Source organism: Octopus bimaculoides, chromosome 7, assembly GCF_046866305.1.
Source record: "Octopus bimaculoides isolate indiv1 chromosome 7, ASM4686630v1, whole genome shotgun sequence".
Taxonomy (NCBI): Eukaryota; Metazoa; Mollusca; class Cephalopoda; order Octopoda; family Octopodidae; genus Octopus; species Octopus bimaculoides.
In genome coordinates this window covers 98,536,713-98,558,999 of record NC_142934.1, presented here as the reverse complement: position 1 = coordinate 98,558,999, position 22,287 = coordinate 98,536,713, and the positions used below count along the sequence as shown (strand labels likewise).

Here is a 22,287-nt window from a genome sequence, read left to right as displayed (position 1 = left end):
ACTAAAAGTTCTCCTCCCACCAAACTATAATGCCAACTTACCTCCAAAAGCAGTTCCTTTCCATACCCGACCAGTAACCAACTGGAATGGACGAGTGGATATTTCTTCTCCAGCTGCTGCCACACCTACAATCACTGAAGTACCCCATCCTTTATGGCAAGATTCAAGGGCTGCCCTCTGAAAATAAATATATATATATATATATATAAATAACTGTAAACAAATAATAATGGTATTTTTATATAAGCATAAAGCTTATGGTAATCACCATGCAATGACTAAGGAAAATAGTCTAATAAAGGTATATATTAGCCATCGACAGAAAAAAAAGAAGGCTTTCCTATCCACATGGGAGACAAATCCACATGCCTTTGTTAATGCGACAAAGTGTGTTACCTTTACACCAGTGAATCAGCCTCCCTTTTCCTGTCAAATTTAAGAACTATAATAGTTTGTGTTTGTTTTTATATCATCATCATCGTTTAATGTCCGCTTTCCATGTTAGCATGGGTTGGACGATTTGACTGAGGACTGGTGAAACCAGATGGCTACACCAGGCTCCAATCTGATTTGGCAGAGTTTCTACAGCTGGATGCCCTTCCTAACACCAACCACTCCGAGAGTGTAGTGGGTGCTTTTACGTGCCACCAGCACATAGGCCAGTCAGGAGGTACTGGCAATGGTCACACTCGAAATGGTGTATTTTATGTGCCACCTGCACAGGAGCCAGTCCATCGGTACTGGCAACGAACTCGCTCGAATGTCTTTTCACGTGCCAGGAGGGCGATGTTGGTAACGATCACGCTCAAATGGTGCTATTTACATGCCCCCGGCACGGAAGCCAGACAGCTGGTGCTCTGGCAACGATCACACTCAGATGGTGCTCTTAGTGATCTACTGGTACTTCCAAAGTGGAAGAACAACCCTTGGAAGATCTGCCATGAGTGTCACCCCTGGAAATGTGGCATTGTCCATAGAAAATTCGTTCCCCAGGGTCAGACCATCAATCAAGAGTTCTACCACAACGTTTTGAAGGATTTGAGGAAAGACATTGACAAAAACAACCAGATCTGTGGACCGCAAAGAATTGGATTGTTCACAACAACAACGCACCTTATCACTGAGCTCTCCTCACTCATGAGTTTCTTGCTAAAAACATGGTATTGCTTCTACACCCGCCCTAGTCACCAGAATTAGCACCTGTGGACTTTCATCTAAGGTCGCCATTTTAACAGTTGTTGAGAGCAAGAGTGAATCACAGAAGGTCCTTGACTCACAGAAAAACGACTTTCAGGCCAGATTCTAAAAGTGGCAGGAACACTGGGATTGGTGTATGCTGTACAAGGTGACTATTTTGAAGATGTTAAAATTTAGGTAAATAAGTTATTTTCTTATTAAACATAACTAGTCCAGGAACCTTCTGATACCACCTTGTAGTTTGTGGCTAGTCAGCTAGCTAATCCTTTCTTCATCACAAAGGATCTAATAGGAAACATTAGCCAGCTGGTCAGCTAACTAATATTTTTTGAAAGGCAATTATTCATAAGACTGGTGCTTATCTGGGTTTTCTGTAACATTATTTAGATGAGAAGTGAATATCTCCCTGGATAAGAGACTATTACATGCATTTTCTATGGAAACTTGCTAGACTCAGCATTCATGATAACAAATCACAGGACTACCTGCAGCCTATAACAGTGAACTATACTATCAGCAGCACATATATATAGCTAGGAATAGCAGACAAACGTCCTTCAAATCACAAGAGACACACTGAATAACATGATCTTGAGTTCACAGAGCCTAGGAAAAAGATAGGATAATTACAGACAAAATATCTGACCATAGATCACCTCAGAGATATGCTAGAGCTAAACAATAATTCAGAAGTAGGTAGTCTGTCCTTAAGTGCCTTCACTGTGTTCACAAAATACTAGTAGCAGAGCTTGAATTTCTGACTTTTCCAGTTGCTATTACAATCATGGATAGACTCATATGTGAAGTATTATCTCAACTGGCTAGTATTTCATTCTCTTCACTACATCACATCAGAAAACTCATTGAAAAATTGGGACAGAAACTTAAAAATAAATGAACAAAAGAAACACATACCATTGTACCAACATTGCCAATACACTCAAAAGTAAAATCACAACCACCATCTGTCATTTCACAAATCACTTGCTGGATAGGTTTTGTATGGCTCTTTGGGTTCACAAATTCTGTGATTCCAAATTTTTTTCCTGGTTCAAACAAAAAAGAAAATAATTATAGTCAAAAATGAAAATTGGGAAGATATTTAAGGATGAAGAACTAAAAAAAGAAATTAAACTTTTAAGCCACTACTACTTCAGTGCTTTACCACAAACCATAACCACATGGCAAATCTTAACATGTCACCCTAGACTATCTAGTGTAAACTTATATCAGAGGGACTATAAACTCCAGTTTTAAATCTTAAGACTGCATTTTTAACAAGACTGAATGAAATGCTAATCAATAAAGCAGAAGTGACTGAGATTACTTAAAATAACTAACACTTTTTATCATACTTGTTCTTGGAACAGGAGGACAAACATGCCTGTGTCTATACTGGCAACAAATATAAACAGCATCAAGAAAAAAAAACAAAAAAAACTGCATTTCAAGTGAAGTTTTTTGATATTAAGTCTGCTTTTTGTTGCAGATGTTCATTTTGCTACTCTTGTCAGAGTAACGAATTAGTGATTGGTTTGTAATAAACCCATAACCTGATGCTGTTTCACCAACTACAATACAAATCAAATTAGACAAAATTTCCATGCAAGAAAAGTGCCACAGCTGAAATATGAAGAAACAGAACTTCTGAGACAAAAAAAAAAAAAATCCTCTCAGAACACTTGAGCTAATATTCTCTGAATCTCTCTTAAGTTTGGTAGCCATAAAACCCAGCAAGTGTATCTGAGACACACTCCATAATTACAACTGATAAACAACAAAGACAAGTGTCTACATACCCATTTCAAACTTTGATTCATTTATATCAATTCCAATAATACGAGCAGCTCCGGCGGCTTTACAACCCATTGCTACCGCAAGGCCAACAGCACCAAGTCCCCAAACTGCACAATTCGATCCTTTTTCCACCTGAAGAAATATAATCATACTTGATGTTAGTGTGGAGACAAAAATTTCAAAATGTTAGGAGAGATGACTATGACATTTATCTTTTACCTGTTTCAGTCATTGAACTGCAGCCATGCTGGGGCAATACTTTGAAAGATTTAGTCGAAATTACCCCCCACCCACCCAGTACTTATTTTTAAGTCTGATATTTATTCTTTCAGTTTCTTTTGCCAAACCACTAAGTTACAGAGATGTAAGCAAACCAACACCAGTTATCAAGAAAAGTGGAGAGACAAAGACTAGGAAACATACATGTATATATATATATATATATATATATATATATATATATATATATATATATATATATATATATATATATATATATATGACAAGATATAAATAATGGTCATTACATATTTGTACTTTATTGGAGTTAGTTTTTTCCTTTATTTTAATAAATTAAAGTTACTTTCGTTAGATCCATTTCAGCAGAACACTGAAAGACCAGAAATGGCTCTAACGAAAGTAGCATTAACTTTTAGGTCATACAACTTTTCTCAACTGACCAATAGACCAATTAAGAAACCTATCAATAATGAACTTATAATGACAACTGGAAACAGCTGTAAGCCAAATTTACTCTAATAAAGGAAAAATATGTAATGACCTTTATTTGCACCTTGTATATCACTTTGTAAAAAACAGTTTGACTGGAGTGCAACCCCAGATTTACAATATAGAATGGTGATGAACAACAAACTAGGATTCTGCTATAAAAAGACTTGGAGTTCTTTACTAATCTAAATAATATTGTTAGCCTGGTGTGCAAGCAGAGAACTTATGAAGTATTTTTCCCAGATGGATAATCCTTTACCAATAACTGAAGTCATCCAGCCATAGAAACCATGCCAAATCAGATTGTAGTCTATTGCAGCTCCTTAGCTTGCCAACCCTGGTCAAATCATCCAACCCATGCCAGCATGGACAACAGATTTTAATGATGAGGGGGGGACACACACACACGCACACGCACACACACACACACACAATGCGCTTCTTTCAGCTTCCGTCTGCCAAATACACCACTCACAAGGTTTTGGTCAACCTGGAGACATAGAAGACACTTGTCCAAGGTAACACAGAGTGGAACTGAACCGGAAATCATGTGGCTAAGAAGCAAATTTCTCAGCCACACAGCCACACCTGCACCTCTGAGCCTATGCATTTGGAAACAAAAAAAAAATTTTTTTTTTTAAGCACACTTCAAATAAAGCACATGGTTAGCGATTTTGAAGAAGGGAGATTAGTCAAAACCCTCAAATCACAGTACTTAGCTGGTATTTTATTTTATCATCCTTGAGAGATGAAAGGCAAAGTTCATCTCAGCAGGATTTGAATTCAGAACAAAAAACCCAGAAGAAATGCTGCAAGATATTTTTTCCATTGTTCTAATGATTCTGTCAGTTTACTTTTCATTATGGTCATCATTTAATGTCATTTGTCCATGCTGGCATGGGTTGGACAGTTTGATCAAGGCTGGTAAGCTGGAGCAGGGTTGCACTAGACTCCAGTCTGGTTTGACATGGTTTCTACGGCTGGATGCCCTTTCTAATGCCAACCGCTCCAAGAGTGTGATGAGTGATTTCATGTGCCACCAGCACAGGTGCCAATTGCATGACACCAGTATCTGCCACGACTATGATTTCACTTGGCTTGATGGGTCAACTCAAGCACAGCATATTGCCAAAGATTTGTCATTGCCTCCATGAGGACCAATGCTCAAAAGGTACTTTTTATGTGCCACTGGCACAGGTGGTAGTTATGCAACACCAGCAATGGCGACATTGCCTCCATGAGGCCCAATGTTTGGAAGATGCTTTTTACATGCTACCAGCATGGGTGTGAGTTATGTGACACTGGCATCGACCACAACTACGATTTCACTTGGCTTGACAGGTCTTCTCAAGCACAGAATGCCAAAGCTCTCAGTTACTAGCCATTGCCTCTATGAGACCCAACATTCGAAGACCGTACTTCACCACCAACAGCAGTAATGACAACTTATGTCAATATCATAACATTCATTCACATGGTGTCATATGAGAAAAAAACCATAAATGTTGAAACAATGAAGGTGGTGGCATGAATTATGACTCAAAGATATTTCAGTGAAGTAACTGAATTAGTATACAGATGATCATCATTCCTCATATTTGTGAAAGACAAATTACAGGCATACCTCAACTTACATCATTTTAAGTTATGTCTTTTTTGACTTTATGTTGTTCTTTTCAAGAAATTAATGGGCAAAAAATAAATCGCAATTTCAGTCAATTTATCCAACATTACACTGGTTTCAGTGAACATATTTAAAAGAATGAAAATTACAAAAAAAAAAAAAAAACACCTAAAAGCCAATACTGAAATGGAAAAATCAAATAAAATAGATGTGAAAATATGTACAAATTATTTAATAAAACAGACATAAGGCAATAAATATTTTGAAGTAATTTTTCGTGTTATGTCAGTTTCTAAGTCAAGTCACATGTCTGGGAACCACTAACCAATGTAAGTTGAGATATGGCTGTATAACTTCTTCAGTGAAGTAACTTAAAAAAAAATCTATATTTTTCTACTACTTTGCAGGTTGTATTACTAACCTAATTTCTGACCAGCATATTAGCCAAGGACACCAGACAGCTTGATATTGTAATGTGAAATAGAGAGAGAGAGGAAGATGATGATAGTGTTGCACACTAAAAATCTATTGTTGGAAAATACATTATAAGACATTGGTAAACAAAGCCACATAAGATCTACATAAATTTAAATACATATCAGCTTTCACTGACATGTGTATAAAACATTCATCATATTCACATCATTAACATTTAACCCTTTAGCATTTAAACCGGCTGTATCCAACCCAAATATCCTACCTATTTTATGTTCAAATTGGCTAGAACTGACCTCTCACACCTATCCTACAATGTCATTCCAAAAATATATTATCACATCACTGAAATTTTGACATTATAAGGTCATCATCATCATCATCATCGTTTAACGTCCGCTTTCCATGCTAGCATGGGTTGGACGATTTGACAGGACTGGTGAAACCGGATGGCAACACCAGCCTCCCAGGTGACATTATAAGATCATACAGGATAAATTCAAAATGATTTGAATAAATAAACATATTCACGTCAACATGCGGGTGACACGTAAAAGCACCCACTACACTCTCTGAGTGGTTGGCGTTAGGAAGGGCATCCAGCTGTAGAAACTGCCAAATTAGACTGGAGCCTGGTGTTGCCATCCGGTTTCACCAGTCCTCAGTCAAATCGTCCAACCCATGCTAGCATGGAAAGCGGACGTTAAACGATGATGATGATGATGATGATGATTTAATAAAGTAACCTGAATACTAAAGGGTAACTGACCACCTTTTGCATGAGTCAGACAGAATTTGTTGAGGCAGATTTTCTACAGTCAGGTACCCTTCCTCTTGCCAACCTTCAGTTTCTATGCAACACAATATTTTTCTATAGCCAGGAATATTTTTCATGGAAGTCAGGAAATGAACAACACTGCTTGCACGAGGCAAGGGTGCACACAAGGGATCTTTATCTTGCTAGGTACTCAGTGACCTCACCAGTGCTGATGCCACATGAAAAGCACTCAGTCCACTCTGTAAAGTAGTTGGCATCATCATCATCGTTTAACATCCGCTTTCCATGCTAGCATGGGTTGGACGATTTGACTGAGGACTGGTGAACCAGATGGCTACACCAGGCTCCAATCTGATTTGGCAGAGTTTCTACAGCTGGATGCCCTTCCTAACGCCAACCACTCCGAGGGTGTAGTGGATGCTTCTATGTGCTACTGGCACAGCTGTAAAATCTATGCAACAACTATGGTAGTGGAGGTTGGTATGATCCTCTGGTTTACCTGTTCCTGTGAAGCCATCCAACCCATGACAGCATGGAAGACGGAGGTTAAATGATGATGACATGACAGATTCTTTTAGTTTTTACCTACTAAATCCACTCAGAAAGCTTTGATCAGCCTGGCGTTACGGCAGATGATTTCCCAAGGTGCCATGCGGTGGGACTGAACCCAAGACCACATGGTTGGGACGCAGGCTTCTTAACCTCACAGCTACACCTCAGATTTTAAAAAAAACACATTAAAACAAAAATATTAAAACAAAAGAAAAAACATGAAAGGAAATTTGTAAAACTTACAGCAGCTGTATTGAGAGCAGCTCCATAACCAGTGGAAATACCACAACCAAGAAGACAAACTTTATCAAGTGAAGCCTCAGGATTCACCTACAGGAGAATAAAATTTTTCAAAATTAGTTAATCAGTATTTTTATATGGTTGTTCATGCCAACAGTGATAGATCCTCAGTACAATACATAACTAATCTTTTGAATCCTATGGCATCTTGTTGGTAAAGCCCAACAACCAGTCTTATATTATTTGGCAGGTCTTCCTCTGGCCAACAGCAGTCTTCCATGCATCAGATACCTTTACACACTAAACAGCCATGAATCATAATTACTGAGTTCCAGGCCATCTATGACAGAGTAGACAGACATATGATCAAATACATTCCAGCCATGACCAGTCTGTCTGTTATTCAGATATTGTATCTAATGCATCTTTCTTGTACAAGACAGTGAATTTTTCAAAGCTATTTTTTACAAATGATTATAGAGAAGTTCTTTCAATGGTTTGTACATTTGCCTGAACAGTTAACCACAATGGTTAGTGATTCTTATTAGTGACACTATTTTTTAAATTATATCCTATCTTAATAACTCACCTTAGCAATGGAGATTTCAGCCACAACAGTGTACTCACTGAATGTACTACATCCCATGAAATGAAATATTTCTTTGCCTTCACAAGTAAAACGAGTGGTTCCATCAGGCATGACACCTTTTCCTTGGGTAACTCTGAAAGATAAATAAATAAAGAAGTTATTATGCTAACAGTTCTATTGAATATTCAATGGGTTTCTAAATGAATTGAGTAATAGACTCTGCAGCAACAACCTTTAGCATTTAAGACTACTCTGTCAAATGTAACGTTTGTTTATTCAAAAGGTTTTGAATTAATCCTGCAATATCTCATAGCTTTGAGATTTAGATAGTGTGATTGCTTATTCTTAGAATGGCATTGTAAAGGAGGTGTGGCAGGTAAGATCAGGCCAGTTTGAACATAAAATAGATAGAATATTTGAGCTGGATATAGCCAGTTTAAATGCGAACAAGTTAGCATAGTTATATGTAGTAGTATTTACAAGTAGTACAGTATGGTTGAACAATTAAAAAGTTAGTTTTGCAACCATAATATCTGAGTTTTAATCTCACTGCATGGAATCTTAGACAAATGTCATTTTTGAATGGCTCAGGTCAACCTAAACCTTGATAATGAAACCTATTGGGTGGATTGTACCTGTATTTCAAAACATATAGCCTTGTCACACACTTTCATGCAGCTTCTACCTTAGAATTACAGAACACATGTCCGTCAAATGCTCAACCACTAACACATTAATTCAGTAGCATGATGTTCAGTTGATTGAACAACTAAATCCTCATTGTTGACTGACAGAGATGCCCTACCACTAGCATCAATCATACAGTGCCGCAAACATTTGCGAACAGTGAAATGGTTTATGCAGTGGCAACAGGGCTAACAGTAGCAATTTACTCTTTACCTACTCTGCATTGATACTCTGTAATTATTGCCTAAGTATATTCTCGTTTACATTTTAATAAGTAACCATCTGTTATTAAAAGCCTAGAGTTGGCAGAGTTATTAGAGTGTTAGATTAAATGCCATAAGCATTTTCTTTGGCTTTCTGCACTCTCAGTTGAAATCTGGTTGAGGACAACTTTTCCTTACATGATCTTATGAAGGATAACAAATAAGAAATCACAATACTATACCAAGGTTGTCACAACGTGGCTGTTCCACTGGGGCTAGGATGGGATCATCAAGAATGTGTTCCACTGGGGCTAGGATGGGATCATCAAGAATGTGTTCCACTGGGGCAAGGGTGGGAACAACAAGAATGTGTTTGCATTTTCTCATAAACTACCTTAACCCATTAGCATTTAAACTAGCTACATCCAGCTCTATCTGTCTTATGCTTAAACTAACTAGATCTGTCCTCTCACACCTAGCCTACAATGTCATTCTAAAAATAAACAATCACATCATTCAAATCTGGAAGCTACAAGATAATGCAAAATTAATTCAAAATGATCTGAATAAATAAGCATTATGTTTGACAGAGCTCTCGGAATGCCGAAGGGTTAAGTATATGTTAGATCTACCAAATTACCGAAAAAAGGTCACCATGACAAAACCACTCAATTTTGTTTCGATAGTTAAGTCCAAGTGCCATGCCCTTTTAAATACAATAAAATTCCTGTGATAGCTGGTTTCTATCTAGAGATAAATGACATTCTTGGGAGCAGACAAGTTCCGGTATGACACTAAAAGCAATTCATTTCTTAAAAAAATGTTTAAAAAGTCGATTTTACCTTATCTTTTGGCACAAGTTTGTCTTAGGGTTCTTGCAAAACTTGCATTCATAACACTGAGGAACATATAAAGGAATGACGGTGTCACCTGCAAACAAAACAGAATGCAAACAAGTTTATCAAACGAACATTTTACAGAACACTTACTTACCAATAAGAGAAATTTTTAAAATGTTTTTTTAGTCATAAAACTAGAGGACAATTCAGTGTTACAAAAAAGTATTTTAAACTGACAGACCTTTAATTCATTGATGTTGTAATATTAAAGAAGTTACTGGCAGTGACCCAGCATGGCCATAACCTCTGGGCTAAAACACAAAAAAATATTTTGTGCAAGTGTGTGTGCACATATACTTTTGGTATATTAAAAAAAATTGGGGGGATTGGGGGGGGGGGGTTACACTTCTATGGGTGGCATAGTTTCTTTGTTGGAATTATCATCATCATTGTTTAACGTTCATTTTCCATGCTGGCATGGGTTGGACAGTTTGACTGAGGACTGGCAAGCCAGAAGGCTGCACTAGGTTCCAATCTGATCTGGCAAGATTTCTACAGTTGGATGCCTTTCCTAACGCCAACCACTCAGAGTGTAGTGGTTGCTTTTGACATGCCACCGGCACAGGGGCCAATCAGGTGACATTGGCATCGGTAATGCTCGAATGGTGCATAATGTTTTTAAAGATGGAGATATTTCCTACTGCTCACAACCTCATCTAAGACAATTGAAGGATTAAAACCAACCAAAAAGACTTTTTTTCGTAACCCTCACATAATCAAAGCGCATAAATCCAAAACACCAGAACGGCTTACCCTCAGTAGAGCTACACCAATATAAAACAACTGGAGAATGTCACCTACAACTACAACACATGCAAGATCACCATCAGAAAAGCAAAAGTATCACACAGCCAGCAACTCTACCTGCTCCCCAAACTGCAGTAGAACCTTCCGATTCCCTTACAGAATCCTCTTACTCAAGATTTCTCAACCAAGATGGCTATTAACAAGACTCACTTAAAAGAAATACTTCTACCTTTGCTATCCATTTTACATCTACATTGCACATTCTCAACAAAGCTCATAAATTCCAACCAGTCATGTCTATCACACCACTAAATATACACTGCCACCACATACAAAATTCCAATTGCTGAAACCCAACAAGGCAACTGATCCTACAGCTTCCCTGTAAAATCACTTCATCACTTGCATATCTTCCTCCCCAATACTTATTTAGTTCTTGTAAAGCCAGAATTATCAGAGACAAATAATTGTCATTGACCAGTGGTTTATCACCTTTAAGAGGTTGGGCAAAAACAAATTTGATGCATTTGACATTGACAAAGCCTTTAAGTGTATCTGGCACAAGAATTTCCAAGCAAACTTTCTATGGTTTCTATCCATCTTATTTCATGGATCAAAAGCTTCCAGTAAAACTGCAAAAACTGACCCTAGTACTTATTTTTTCAAGTACTTATTCTGTCAGTTTCGTTTGCCAAACTGCTAAGTTACAGGGATGTAAACAAACCAACACAGTTGTCCAGCAGTGTTGAGAGGGACAATCACAAAGGCACATAATAGGCCTTCACATTGTTTCCATCAATCAAATTTACTCATAGGGCATTGATTGACCTGGGGTTATAGTAGAAAATATTTGCCCAAGGTGCTGTGCAGTGGGACTGAACCTGAAACTAAGCAGTTACAAAGTGAGCTTCTTGTTCACACAGCAATGCTTGCACACACACACACACACACACACACACACACACACATTACTGGTGAAGGTCAGTTTATAGGTTTACCCTGAGTTTCTCACCATAAAGGTACCCTTTATGGCAAGAAACCCCAGGTAACACTATAAACTGGCCTTCACTAATAATAGACTGCTCTACTTCTTAGTGTGTGCTTCTTCTCCGGATTTATGTTATTCTAAAAAAAGATTATATATACATATATATATATATATATATAAAGTGTAGTATATTGCCACTTAAGTGTGGCTGACCCCTAGGTGTGGATGTTACTGTTGCTTTTAGCCCCAGGAGGACATCTCCTCCAGCTGGCTTATCGACACACGACTGTGTCCTGTTTGCCAAGGGAAGTTATCCCTGTCACCGACACAGTCGTGTGTCGATAAGCCAGCTGGAGGAGATGTCCTCCTGGGGCTAAAAGCAACAGTAACATCCACCCATAGGGGTCAGCCACACTTAAGTGGCAATATACTACACTTTATCGTGCAGTTACTGTTAATACTTCATTTAGAGAATTAACATTGCTTATATATATATATATATATATAATTATTACAAATTAAAAGGGTAAAGGATTATCAATTTATTAATTAATAAATCAATTAACAATTTTTACCAAGCCCATCGGCATGAAAGCACCATTATTGGTGGAGAACTTATTTAAAAGCTCATATATATTTATAAATATAATTAAGGGATCAGCAAATATTTGCTTCACCATATACCGAAGTTCAGAAATAGCAGCGAAAAAAGCTGAGAATCCCACAGATAGCATCACTTAGTTACAAGTGATGCTATCTGTGGGATTCTCAGCTTTTTTAGCTGCTATTTCTGAACTTCGGTATATGGTGAAGCAAATATTTGCTGATCCCTTAAATATATATATATATATATAGGTGGAGGAGTGTTGAAAAGTTTGTGGTTTCAGACTGGACTCAGCACCTTGAGCAGGTATCTTCTACTTTATCCTTAGCCCAACTAAGGCCATCTGAGTGAATATGGTAGACAGAAGCTAACAGTCGTGTGTGTGTGTGTGTGTGTGTGTGTGTGTGTGTGTGTGTGTGTGTGTGTGTGTGTGTGTGTGTGTGTGTGTGTGTGTGTGTGTGTGTGTGTGTGTGTGTGTGTGTGTGTGTGTGTGTGTGTGTGTGTGTGTGTGTGTGTGTGTGTGTGTGTGTGTGTGTGTGTGTGTGTGTGTGTGTGTGTGTGTGTGTGTGTGTGTGTGTGTGTGTGTGTGTGTGTGTGTGTGTGTGTGTGTGTGTGTGTGTGTGTGTGTGTGTGTGTGTGTGTGTGTGTGTGTGTGTGTGTGTGTGTGTGTGTGTGTGTGTGTGTGTGTGTGTGTGTGTGTGTGTGTGTGTGTGTGTGTGTGTGTGTGTGTGTGTGTGTGTGTGTGTGTGTGTGTGTGTGTGTGTGTGTGTGTGTGTGTGTGTGTGTGTGTGTGTGTGTGTGTGTGTGTGTGTGTGTGTGTGTGTGTGTGTGTGTGTGTGTGTGTGTGTGTGTGTGTGTGTGTGTGTGTGTGTGTGTGTGTGTGTGTGTGTGTGTGTGTGTGTGTGTGTGTGTGTGTGTGTGTGTGTGTGTGTGTGTGTGTGTGTGTGTGTGTGTGTGTGTGTGTGTGTGTGTGTGTGTGTGTGTGTGTGTGTGTGTGTGTGTGTGTGTGTGTGTGTGTGTGTGTGTGTGTGTGTGTGTGTGTGTGTGTGTGTGTGTGTGTGTGTGTGTGTGTGTGTGTGTGTGTGTGTGTGTGTGTGTGTGTGTGTGTGTGTGTGTGTGTGTGTGTGTGTGTGTGTGTGTGTGTGTGTGTGTGTGTGTGTGTGTGTGTGTGTGTGTGTGTGTGTGTGTGTGTGTGTGTGTGTGTGTGTGTGTGTGTGTGTGTGTGTGTGTGTGTGTGTGTGTGTGTGTGTGTGTGTGTGTGTGTGTGTGTGTGTGTGTGTGTGTGTGTGTGTGTGTGTGTGTGTGTGTGTGTGTGTGTGTGTGTGTGTGTGTGTGTGTGTGTGTGTGTGTGTGTGTGTGTGTGTGTGTGTGTGTGTGTGTGTGTGTGTGTGTGTGTGTGTGTGTGTGTGTGTGTGTGTGTGTGTGTGTGTGTGTGTGTGTGTGTGTGTGTGTGTGTGTGTGTGTGTGTGTGTGTGTGTGTGTGTGTGTGTGTGTGTGTGTGTGTGTGTGTGTGTGTGTGTGTGTGTGTGTGTGTGTGTGTGTGTGTGTGTGTGTGTGTGTGTGTGTGTGTGTGTGTGTGTGTGTGTGTGTGTGTGTGTGTGTGTGTGTGTGTGTGTGTGTGTGTGTGTGTGTGTGTGTGTGTGTGTGTGTGTGTGTGTGTGTGTGTGTGTGTGTGTGTGTGTGTGTGTGTGTGTGTGTGTGTGTGTGTGTGTGTGTGTGTGTGTGTGTGTGTGTGTGTGTGTGTGTGTGTGTGTGTGTGTGTGTGTGTGTGTGTGTGTGTGTGTGTGTGTGTGTGTGTGTGTGTGTGTGTGTGTGTGTGTGTGTGTGTGTGTGTGTGTGTGTGTGTGTGTGTGTGTGTGTGTGTGTGTGTGTGTGTGTGTGTGTGTGTGTGTGTGTGTGTGTGTGTGTGTGTGTGTGTGTGTGTGTGTGTGTGTGTGTGTGTGTGTGTGTGTGTGTGTGTGTGTGTGTGTGTGTGTGTGTGTGTGTGTGTGTGTGTGTGTGTGTGTGTGTGTGTGTGTGTGTGTGTGTGTGTGTGTGTGTGTGTGTGTGTGTGTGTGTGTGTGTGTGTGTGTGTGTGTGTGTGTGTGTGTGTGTGTGTGTGTGTGTGTGTGTGTGTGTGTGTGTGTGTGTGTGTGTGTGTGTGTGTGTGTGTGTGTGTGTGTGTGTGTGTGTGTGTGTGTGTGTGTGTGTGTGTGTGTGTGTGTGTGTGTGTGTGTGTGTGTGTGTGTGTGTGTGTGTGTGTGTGTGTGTGTGTGTGTGTGTGTGTGTGTGTGTGTGTGTGTGTGTGTGTGTGTGTGTGTGTGTGTGTGTGTGTGTGTGTGTGTGTGTGTGTGTGTGTGTGTGTGTGTGTGTGTGTGTGTGTGTGTGTGTGTGTGTGTGTGTGTGTGTGTGTGTGTGTGTGTGTGTGTGTGTGTGTGTGTGTGTGTGTGTGTGTGTGTGTGTGTGTGTGTGTGTGTGTGTGTGTGTGTGTGTGTGTGTGTGTGTGTGTGTGTGTGTGTGTGTGTGTGTGTGTGTGTGTGTGTGTGTGTGTGTGTGTGTGTGTGTGTGTGTGTGTGTGTGTGTGTGTGTGTGTGTGTGTGTGTGTGTGTGTGTGTGTGTGTGTGTGTGTGTGTGTGTGTGTGTGTGTGTGTGTGTGTGTGTGTGTGTGTGTGTGTGTGTGTGTGTGTGTGTGTGTGTGTGTGTGTGTGTGTGTGTGTGTGTGTGTGTGTGTGTGTGTGTGTGTGTGTGTGTGTGTGTGTGTGTGTGTGTGTGTGTGTGTGTGTGTGTGTGTGTGTGTGTGTGTGTGTGTGTGTGTGTGTGTGTGTGTGTGTGTGTGTGTGTGTGTGTGTGTGTGTGTGTGTGTGTGTGTGTGTGTGTGTGTGTGTGTGTGTGTGTGTGTGTGTGTGTGTGTGTGTGTGTGTGTGTGTGTGTGTGTGTGTGTGTGTGTGTGTGTGTGTGTGTGTGTGTGTGTGTGTGTGTGTGTGTGTGTGTGTGTGTGTGTGTGTGTGTGTGTGTGTGTGTGTGTGTGTGTGTGTGTGTGTGTGTGTGTGTGTGTGTGTGTGTGTGTGTGTGTGTGTGTGTGTGTGTGTGTGTGTGTGTGTGTGTGTGTGTGTGTGTGTGTGTGTGTGTGTGTGTGTGTGTGTGTGTGTGTGTGTGTGTGTGTGTGTGTGTGTGTGTGTGTGTGTGTGTGTGTGTGTGTGTGTGTGTGTGTGTGTGTGTGTGTGTGTGTGTGTGTGTGTGTGTGTGTGTGTGTGTGTGTGTGTGTGTGTGTGTGTGTGTGTGTGTGTGTGTGTGTGTGTGTGTGTGTGTGTGTGTGTGTGTGTGTGTGTGTGTGTGTGTGTGTGTGTGTGTGTGTGTGTGTGTGTGTGTGTGTGTGTGTGTGTGTGTGTGTGTGTGTGTGTGTGTGTGTGTGTGTGTGTGTGTGTGTGTGTGTGTGTGTGTGTGTGTGTGTGTTTTAAACTTTCTCAACTTCTTACATTAAAGAAAAAAAAAATTTTAATTACCTGGTTTGACTGAAGTCACATTTTCTCCAATGCTTTCAACAATCCCTGCTCCTTCATGACCCAAAATAACTGGGAAAATTCCTTCAGGATCAAGGCCATTTAAGGTGTAAGCATCAGTATGACAGACGCCAGAATGAAGGATCTGAGATTTTATTGAAAATAAACAATAAAATGGAAATAAATAAAATGTATTTAAATCATTATCTTTTTACTTCAACTTTATCAATAAGGCACTATTAAAAAATCACATAGGCATGAAACAAACTTTAGAGAAAAGGAATAATGTTGTTTTGTGATATTCATGGCTTGTTTCAATTGTATTTAAACAACTTTCAAATGTCAGGAGCCTACTCAATAATTGAAACTAGACTATGTATTCAGTTTGCCAAGATCATAGGTTTAAAGTAATTGTGGGAAAGGAATACACAGATAATGCAATACTGCTCATATGCCATTGATGCATAACAAGTAATGCAAGTATTACAAACATGTACCATCCATGCACAACATGAAAGAGCTGCTCAGGTAATATGGCACTGCACATATGTGCAATCTGCACATAGCTTGTGATGCAAAGATAATGCAATCTTGCAAACATGTGCCATCCGTACACAACATGAAAGAGTTGCAAAGATAATGCAATCTTGCAAACATGTGCCATCCATACAAAGCATGAAATTTCAAACTGAAATCACATGAAAGCAAAACAAAAGGTTTCAACCACATGGCCACACATGTACCTCTTACTTGAATTAAAAGCATTTATGCTTCCTTACTACTGTTGATATTGTCAAATACTTCCTAATTCAAGATCCCTTGTGAAAGGATTTGCACTCAACAGTTCCCCCACATTACTGCCATTTCAATGTCTTCTCCATGCCCATGAGAGGATTTCAGCTCATTATGGTAAGATGAAACACTTAACTGTACACTACTTCTACTGTCAACAAATGAAGTGAATGGCACTTATATACATACAGCTACATGTGCTAGGCTAACACGAGTTAAGTAGCCCTCCCAAGCCCACAGCCAGTAGCTGCAAATGAATTTTGATATTACAGCAGAGAAGTTTGCTGTCTATAGATTCTGTCACATACAACACATTCATGATTGTTGTATATGATACAAGATCTGGAGAATTAAACATAGCCAGCCATCACTCACAAGCAAATATGGCTTGGAAACAAATCCATGCTTTCACTAATTGCTTCAGGTTCCTATGTAGTCACAAGCAGATATAGATGTCCACTATAGAGAGGGGTGCACGAACACCAGACTGATCCTCAATGCAGCTAAGTGGAGGAATGTGAAAAGAAGTGTCTTACCCAACAAACAACATGCTAAGTGGTCAAAAAATTGAATCTACACCTTATGATAAGCTGAACAGACTAACCACTAGGCAACATGCCTTTACAAAACTTCAATAAGTTATTGAGGCTATGGATACACAGACACTATAGTAAAAAAATAAGTTTTTATGTTGACACAAGGCCAATAAATTCAAAGGAAAATGTAGACTGAATCAACCACTGAAATGGCTGTTATTTATTTCAACAGCTCAAGAAGGAATAGAAGTGAAAGACAGTCTTAGCAGGATCTGACTGAACAAAAACGATATGGTCATGAAACAAGACTCCATCAGCCCAGTGGTCAACCCTTCTGCTGCAACCCCACAACCTTTGAAACACAAAGAAAATATAGAATTATTTATAACATTTACAATATTACCAATAATGTTACAAATAATAATACTAATCCTTTCTACTATAGGTGCAAGGCCTGAAATTTTACAGAAGAGGGTTAGTCAATTGCATCAACCCTAGTACAAAACTGGTACTTATTTAATCGACACTGAAAGGATGGAAGGTAAATGCTGCTAATATAAATAATAGTTTCAAGTTTTGGCATGAAGCCAGCAATTTTGGGTAAAGGGCTAAGTTGATTAAATCAACCCCAGTGCTCAACTGGTACTTTTTTTATCGACTACAAAAGGCTGAAAAGCAAGGCTGATCCTGACAACATTTGGGCTCAGAACAAAGACAGACAAAATGCTGCTAAGCATTTTGCTTGGCATGCTAACAATTCTACCAACTCACCACCTTAATAATAATAATAATAATAATAATAATAATACTTACCTTAATACGCACTTCTCCACTCTTAGGGGGAGCCACTTCTACTTCTTCAATGGACAGAGGTTTCTTTGCCTCCCAAGCAATTGCTGCTGTACATTTGATGGGCTACATGAAAAAAAATATATATAATTAAAAATTTGTGTTTTGTGCAATCTAATTATTGCACCCCTAATCTAATATAACCAACCATCACAAAAACAATTACATGCAAATGTTTCACTGCATTTGACATTATTTTATTTCATTTTCTTTCTTTTTCTATGAATTATTGAGAAAAGCAAAGACAGCTCCCATAACCTTTTGCAGGGCCTCCAAGGCTAATGGGAGGAAGGAGAAGAAGAAACAACATAATGGGTGGCTGCAGTAGTAAGCAGCACACATACATGATATTTTAGATTATTGATGTCAGAGTGTCGAAAGGAAATGTCAACTCCAGAATGTAAAGTAATAAAACTAAATTTGGTAAAATATTTAATGTGCAAGTTTACCATTTCTGCTAACACTGTAGTAAAAATTGATATATATTGTGACCAATAACTGGAATATCTCAAAAACATTGTGACCAATAACTGGAATATCTCAAAAACAATATATCTTTGCACAATGCTCAAAAAATCTATTTATCATCGTTGTTTGAATGTCCATTTTTCCATGCTTACATTGGTCAAAACAGAATTTGTTGAGGCAGATTTTTCTACAGCCAGACACCTTGTTACCAACTCTCACTCATTTCCAAATAAGGTAATATTTCCCTAAGCTAGACATTGCAACTATTATGCAAAGTCAAGATAAGGAGATAGTAACACACGCAGAGAGAGAGAGAGAGAGAGAGAGAAAGAGAGAGAGGCATCAGAGCATCCAGTCATAGAAACCATGCCAAGTCTGACTGGCTGGGCAAAGTTCAGAGAGCTAGCCCCTGCTAGCAACAAAGGATTCTGTCTCAGAGTGAAAGGTAGATTGTTTGATCCCTGTGTGCAAACAGCTATGATGCATGGCAGTGAAACATGGGCTATGACAGCCAAGGACAGGCATAGGCTTGAGAGAAATGAAGCCAGTATACTTTGCTGGATGTGCAACGGCAGTGTGCATGTTCAACAGAGTTGAGAGAAAAATTAGGCATAAGAGGAATCAGATGTGGTGTGCAAGAGAGATGATTGTGCTGGTATGGTCATGTGATACATATGAACGAGGACAGTTGTGTAAGGAAGTACCGATCTAACTGTGGAGGGGTCCTGTGATAGAGGTAGACTCAGGAACACTTGTATGAGGTGGTGAAGTATGATCTTCAAACATTGAACCTCACAAAGGCAATAAATAGTGACTGAGACCTTTGGCAATGTGCTCTGCTTAAGAGGACCTGTCAAACCAAGTGTACCTGTACTGGTGGCACAGATAAAAAAAAACTTAATGACAGGCTTCATGGAGACAAGGTGGCTGAGTACCTTTCAAGCGTTGGGCCTCACGGATGCAAGGTGGCAGAGCTCTTTTCGAGTGTTGGGCCTCACAGAGACAATAACCAAGACCTTTGGCATTATGTTGTGCTTGAGAAGAAGACTTATCAAGCTGAGCAAAATTGTAGTCGTGGCAGCTACTGGTGTCACACAAATAGCACTCATGCCAGGGGCATGTAAAAGTGCCCATTACACCCTGAGTGGTTGATGTTAGGAAGGTCATCCAGCCATAGAAAACCATGCCAAATCAGACTGGATCCTGGCATAGCCTTCCAGCATGCCAGCCCATTCAAACCACCCAACCTATGCCAGCATGGACAACGGACGTTAAATGATGATGATGATGATGATGATATGACAGAGTTCTTTCAGTTTTAATCCACCAAATCTATTCCCAAATGTTTGGTTGGTCTGGGGCTAGAGTAGAATTGGCCAAAGTGCCACACAGTGAGACTGAACCCAAAACCAAGTGATTGGGAAACACTTCATACCCACACAATCATACCTGCACCCAACATAAAAAATTTTTTTAGGTCAATAAATTGACTTCATGTTTCTCTTATTCTTAACTGAAGAGGTCTGAACTTCTAAGCCATGGCTTCATTCAGTCCCTGAATGAAGCCATTTTCAACTTACATCTCTAATTCTCATGGAAAAGGCCTAAATTCTCCGGCTATAAAATATGAAGCTTTAACCCTTTAACATTTAAACTGGCCAAATCCAACCAAAATATTCTATCGGTTTTAATGTTTAAACCAGTCAAATTGGGTCTCTCACACTTACAATGACATTCCAAAAATACAAAATCACACCATTAAAATCTCAAAAATACAAGACAATGCCTGATTAATTTAAAAGGAATAATAATACAATTTAATCTGAATTCTAAAAAGTTTAATATCTAGTCAAACAGAAACCAATCTTATGTGTGTATTCTCTAAAAAAAAAAACTTGTTCACATTGCACCAAACATTTCTACAATTGGGCCAAAACCGCAACATACACCATCATATATCAACCCTGAAATGGTATGAAAAGTCAAGTAAGAGAAGATTTATATTAGAAGTCAAAGAGATTAGTGGTTGTCTGGACTGCATTAGTAAAATCAGCTCATAGTAGTTGATAAAGTAAAGAAATTTAACATTCCAGTACACTAACACTCCATATCTTGGACTTTAAGCTTAGCATTACTTTGATAACGCTAAAGCTTTAAAAGTAAATATGAGTACTGGTGGTTTCAACAAACACCCTTCCACACACTGAGCTCTCTCCCTCTCCCTCTCCCTCTCCCTCTCCCTCTCTCTCTCTCTCTCTCTCTCCTGCTTATACGTTAATACATTAAATCCATTTCTAAAAATCAAAGTCTTCATGCAAACTTATTTATATACTGTGCAAATAACCACAGAAAAGTACAAGTCAACGAAGGAATCTACATGATCACAGAAAAGTACAAGTCAACGAAGGAATCTACATGATCACTCAACCTGCTAGAAATAGCAGTCAAATGTTTTTTTTAACTCACAGTTATCTTATAGTCAGAACACATTAGATAATGTAGCCCTACAAACTCTTGAAAGCAAGAAGGTTACCATTGGAATACCTTTGCTAGTGGCTCTTCTCAGTCAGAGGTGACCAGGGTCTCAATAACCCTTACTTTCATTCTAAGTTGAAAAGCAGTCACAGTACTAGGACAATATCCTGTACCTTGTGTGGGGACATCTTGTGTCCCACAAGGATCTATTCTTGGTCCCTTATTTATTACATACATTAATGAAACACATGCCAACTTGAAGCATATTCCTGTGTTAAAATACACAGATGACATGAGACTGTACCGCCATAATCCACAAGAGGAAACCTGTGGGTCTAAAAATTGAAGGGTACAAATCTCAAAGCTGTGTTCCATTACTTTGGTGCACTTAGAACCACAACAATCACAGTCAATCAGTCATCATCACTCAATGTCTCGTTTTCCATGGGTCAGACAGAATTTGCTGAGGCGAACTTTCTAGTCAGATGACGGTCTTGCCACAAACTCCAAGCAAGATAATATATTTCTTTATGGCTGGACATGTTTTCATGAAAGTTGGAAACAGATGCTACTGCTTGTATAATAATTATGCCAAGTTAAGGAAACACAATATATACACATCCATGCACATACATATATGATGATCTGCTTTCAGTTTCCATCTACCAAATCCACTAATTAGACTTTGGTTGGCCCCTAACATACCACTCAGTGGGACTGAACCTGAAACCATGTCATTGGGAAACAAACTTCTTAACCACAAAAGCATACCTGGTGCCTATAGGTCTGTTTATATATCAATCACTATCCAAAATATTTATTCTGGTGATGTGGATTTGGCAAACAAGTAGAGAAAATATAGACAAGGACATTTTAGTGTTGCTGAGGTCAGGACCCTTCTCAAATGCTGGTGCCACAATAAAATACACCCAGTACACTTTGTAAAGTCATTGGCGTTAGGAAGTACCTCCAGCTGTAGAAACCATGTCAAAAGTGGAATGTATAAACAGAGTTACTCTCCTAAATGGATTAGGAATAGGATGAGTGGTTCCCAACCTATCTAAAGGAGCAGTAACTCTGAACAAGAACTTGCAAAAATTCTGACAATCCATCCAGCCTATGCCAACATGCAAAGCAGACATAAGATCTTGATGATGAAGCATACAAGAAAAATAGCCTACAAGCAAAGCTGGGAACACTATGTGTAGTTAATTTCTTTTTTTCTACTATATATTACATTAATTTTGATCATATATCTAATGTGAAAATGGGCAGAGTTGCAAGAGAATATTTCAGTTAATAATTATTAAAGCTAATACCCTTAAGGTGGCCATGAATATTAATCTCATTCAATTTTCCATGAATCTATGATCTTGTTACTAAAATAAACACCCATTATTGTATAGAATCCAAAGTTCAAATCCTGTCTTGGAAGGCAGACAGGGAATTTTATCTTCCAATGTTCCAGAGTTTTCAAAACAAATAATTCGTCAACTACTTGGATCGATATAATTTCCACTTTTTTTCCCACTAAAATCAATGACTGACTAAGAAATGGTTTATTGTATTGAATGTGTACTACTATATGTTATTGCTGTCAAATGAAGTCTAACAACTTC

The 22,287-nt window shown here is 39.2% G+C and overlaps 1 protein-coding gene across 1 annotated transcript in view; it reads right to left on the bottom strand.

Annotated features, from left to right (window-relative positions):
• LOC106880206 (alcohol dehydrogenase class-3) overlaps nt 1-22,287 on the bottom strand; it is a 32,449-nt gene that overhangs the window by 3,477 nt on the left and 6,685 nt on the right. The window contains exons 2-9 of the mRNA XM_089355750.1: nt 17,690-17,791; nt 15,552-15,693; nt 9,674-9,761; nt 7,942-8,074; nt 7,356-7,442; nt 2,997-3,126; nt 2,113-2,243; nt 42-177 (exon numbers count right to left, since the gene is read on the bottom strand). Coding sequence (XP_089211876.1) covers nt 42-177; nt 2,113-2,243; nt 2,997-3,126; nt 7,356-7,442; nt 7,942-8,074; nt 9,674-9,761; nt 15,552-15,693; nt 17,690-17,791 — 949 coding nt within the window. The remainder of the gene's footprint in view (nt 1-41; nt 178-2,112; nt 2,244-2,996; nt 3,127-7,355; nt 7,443-7,941; nt 8,075-9,673; nt 9,762-15,551; nt 15,694-17,689; nt 17,792-22,287) is intronic.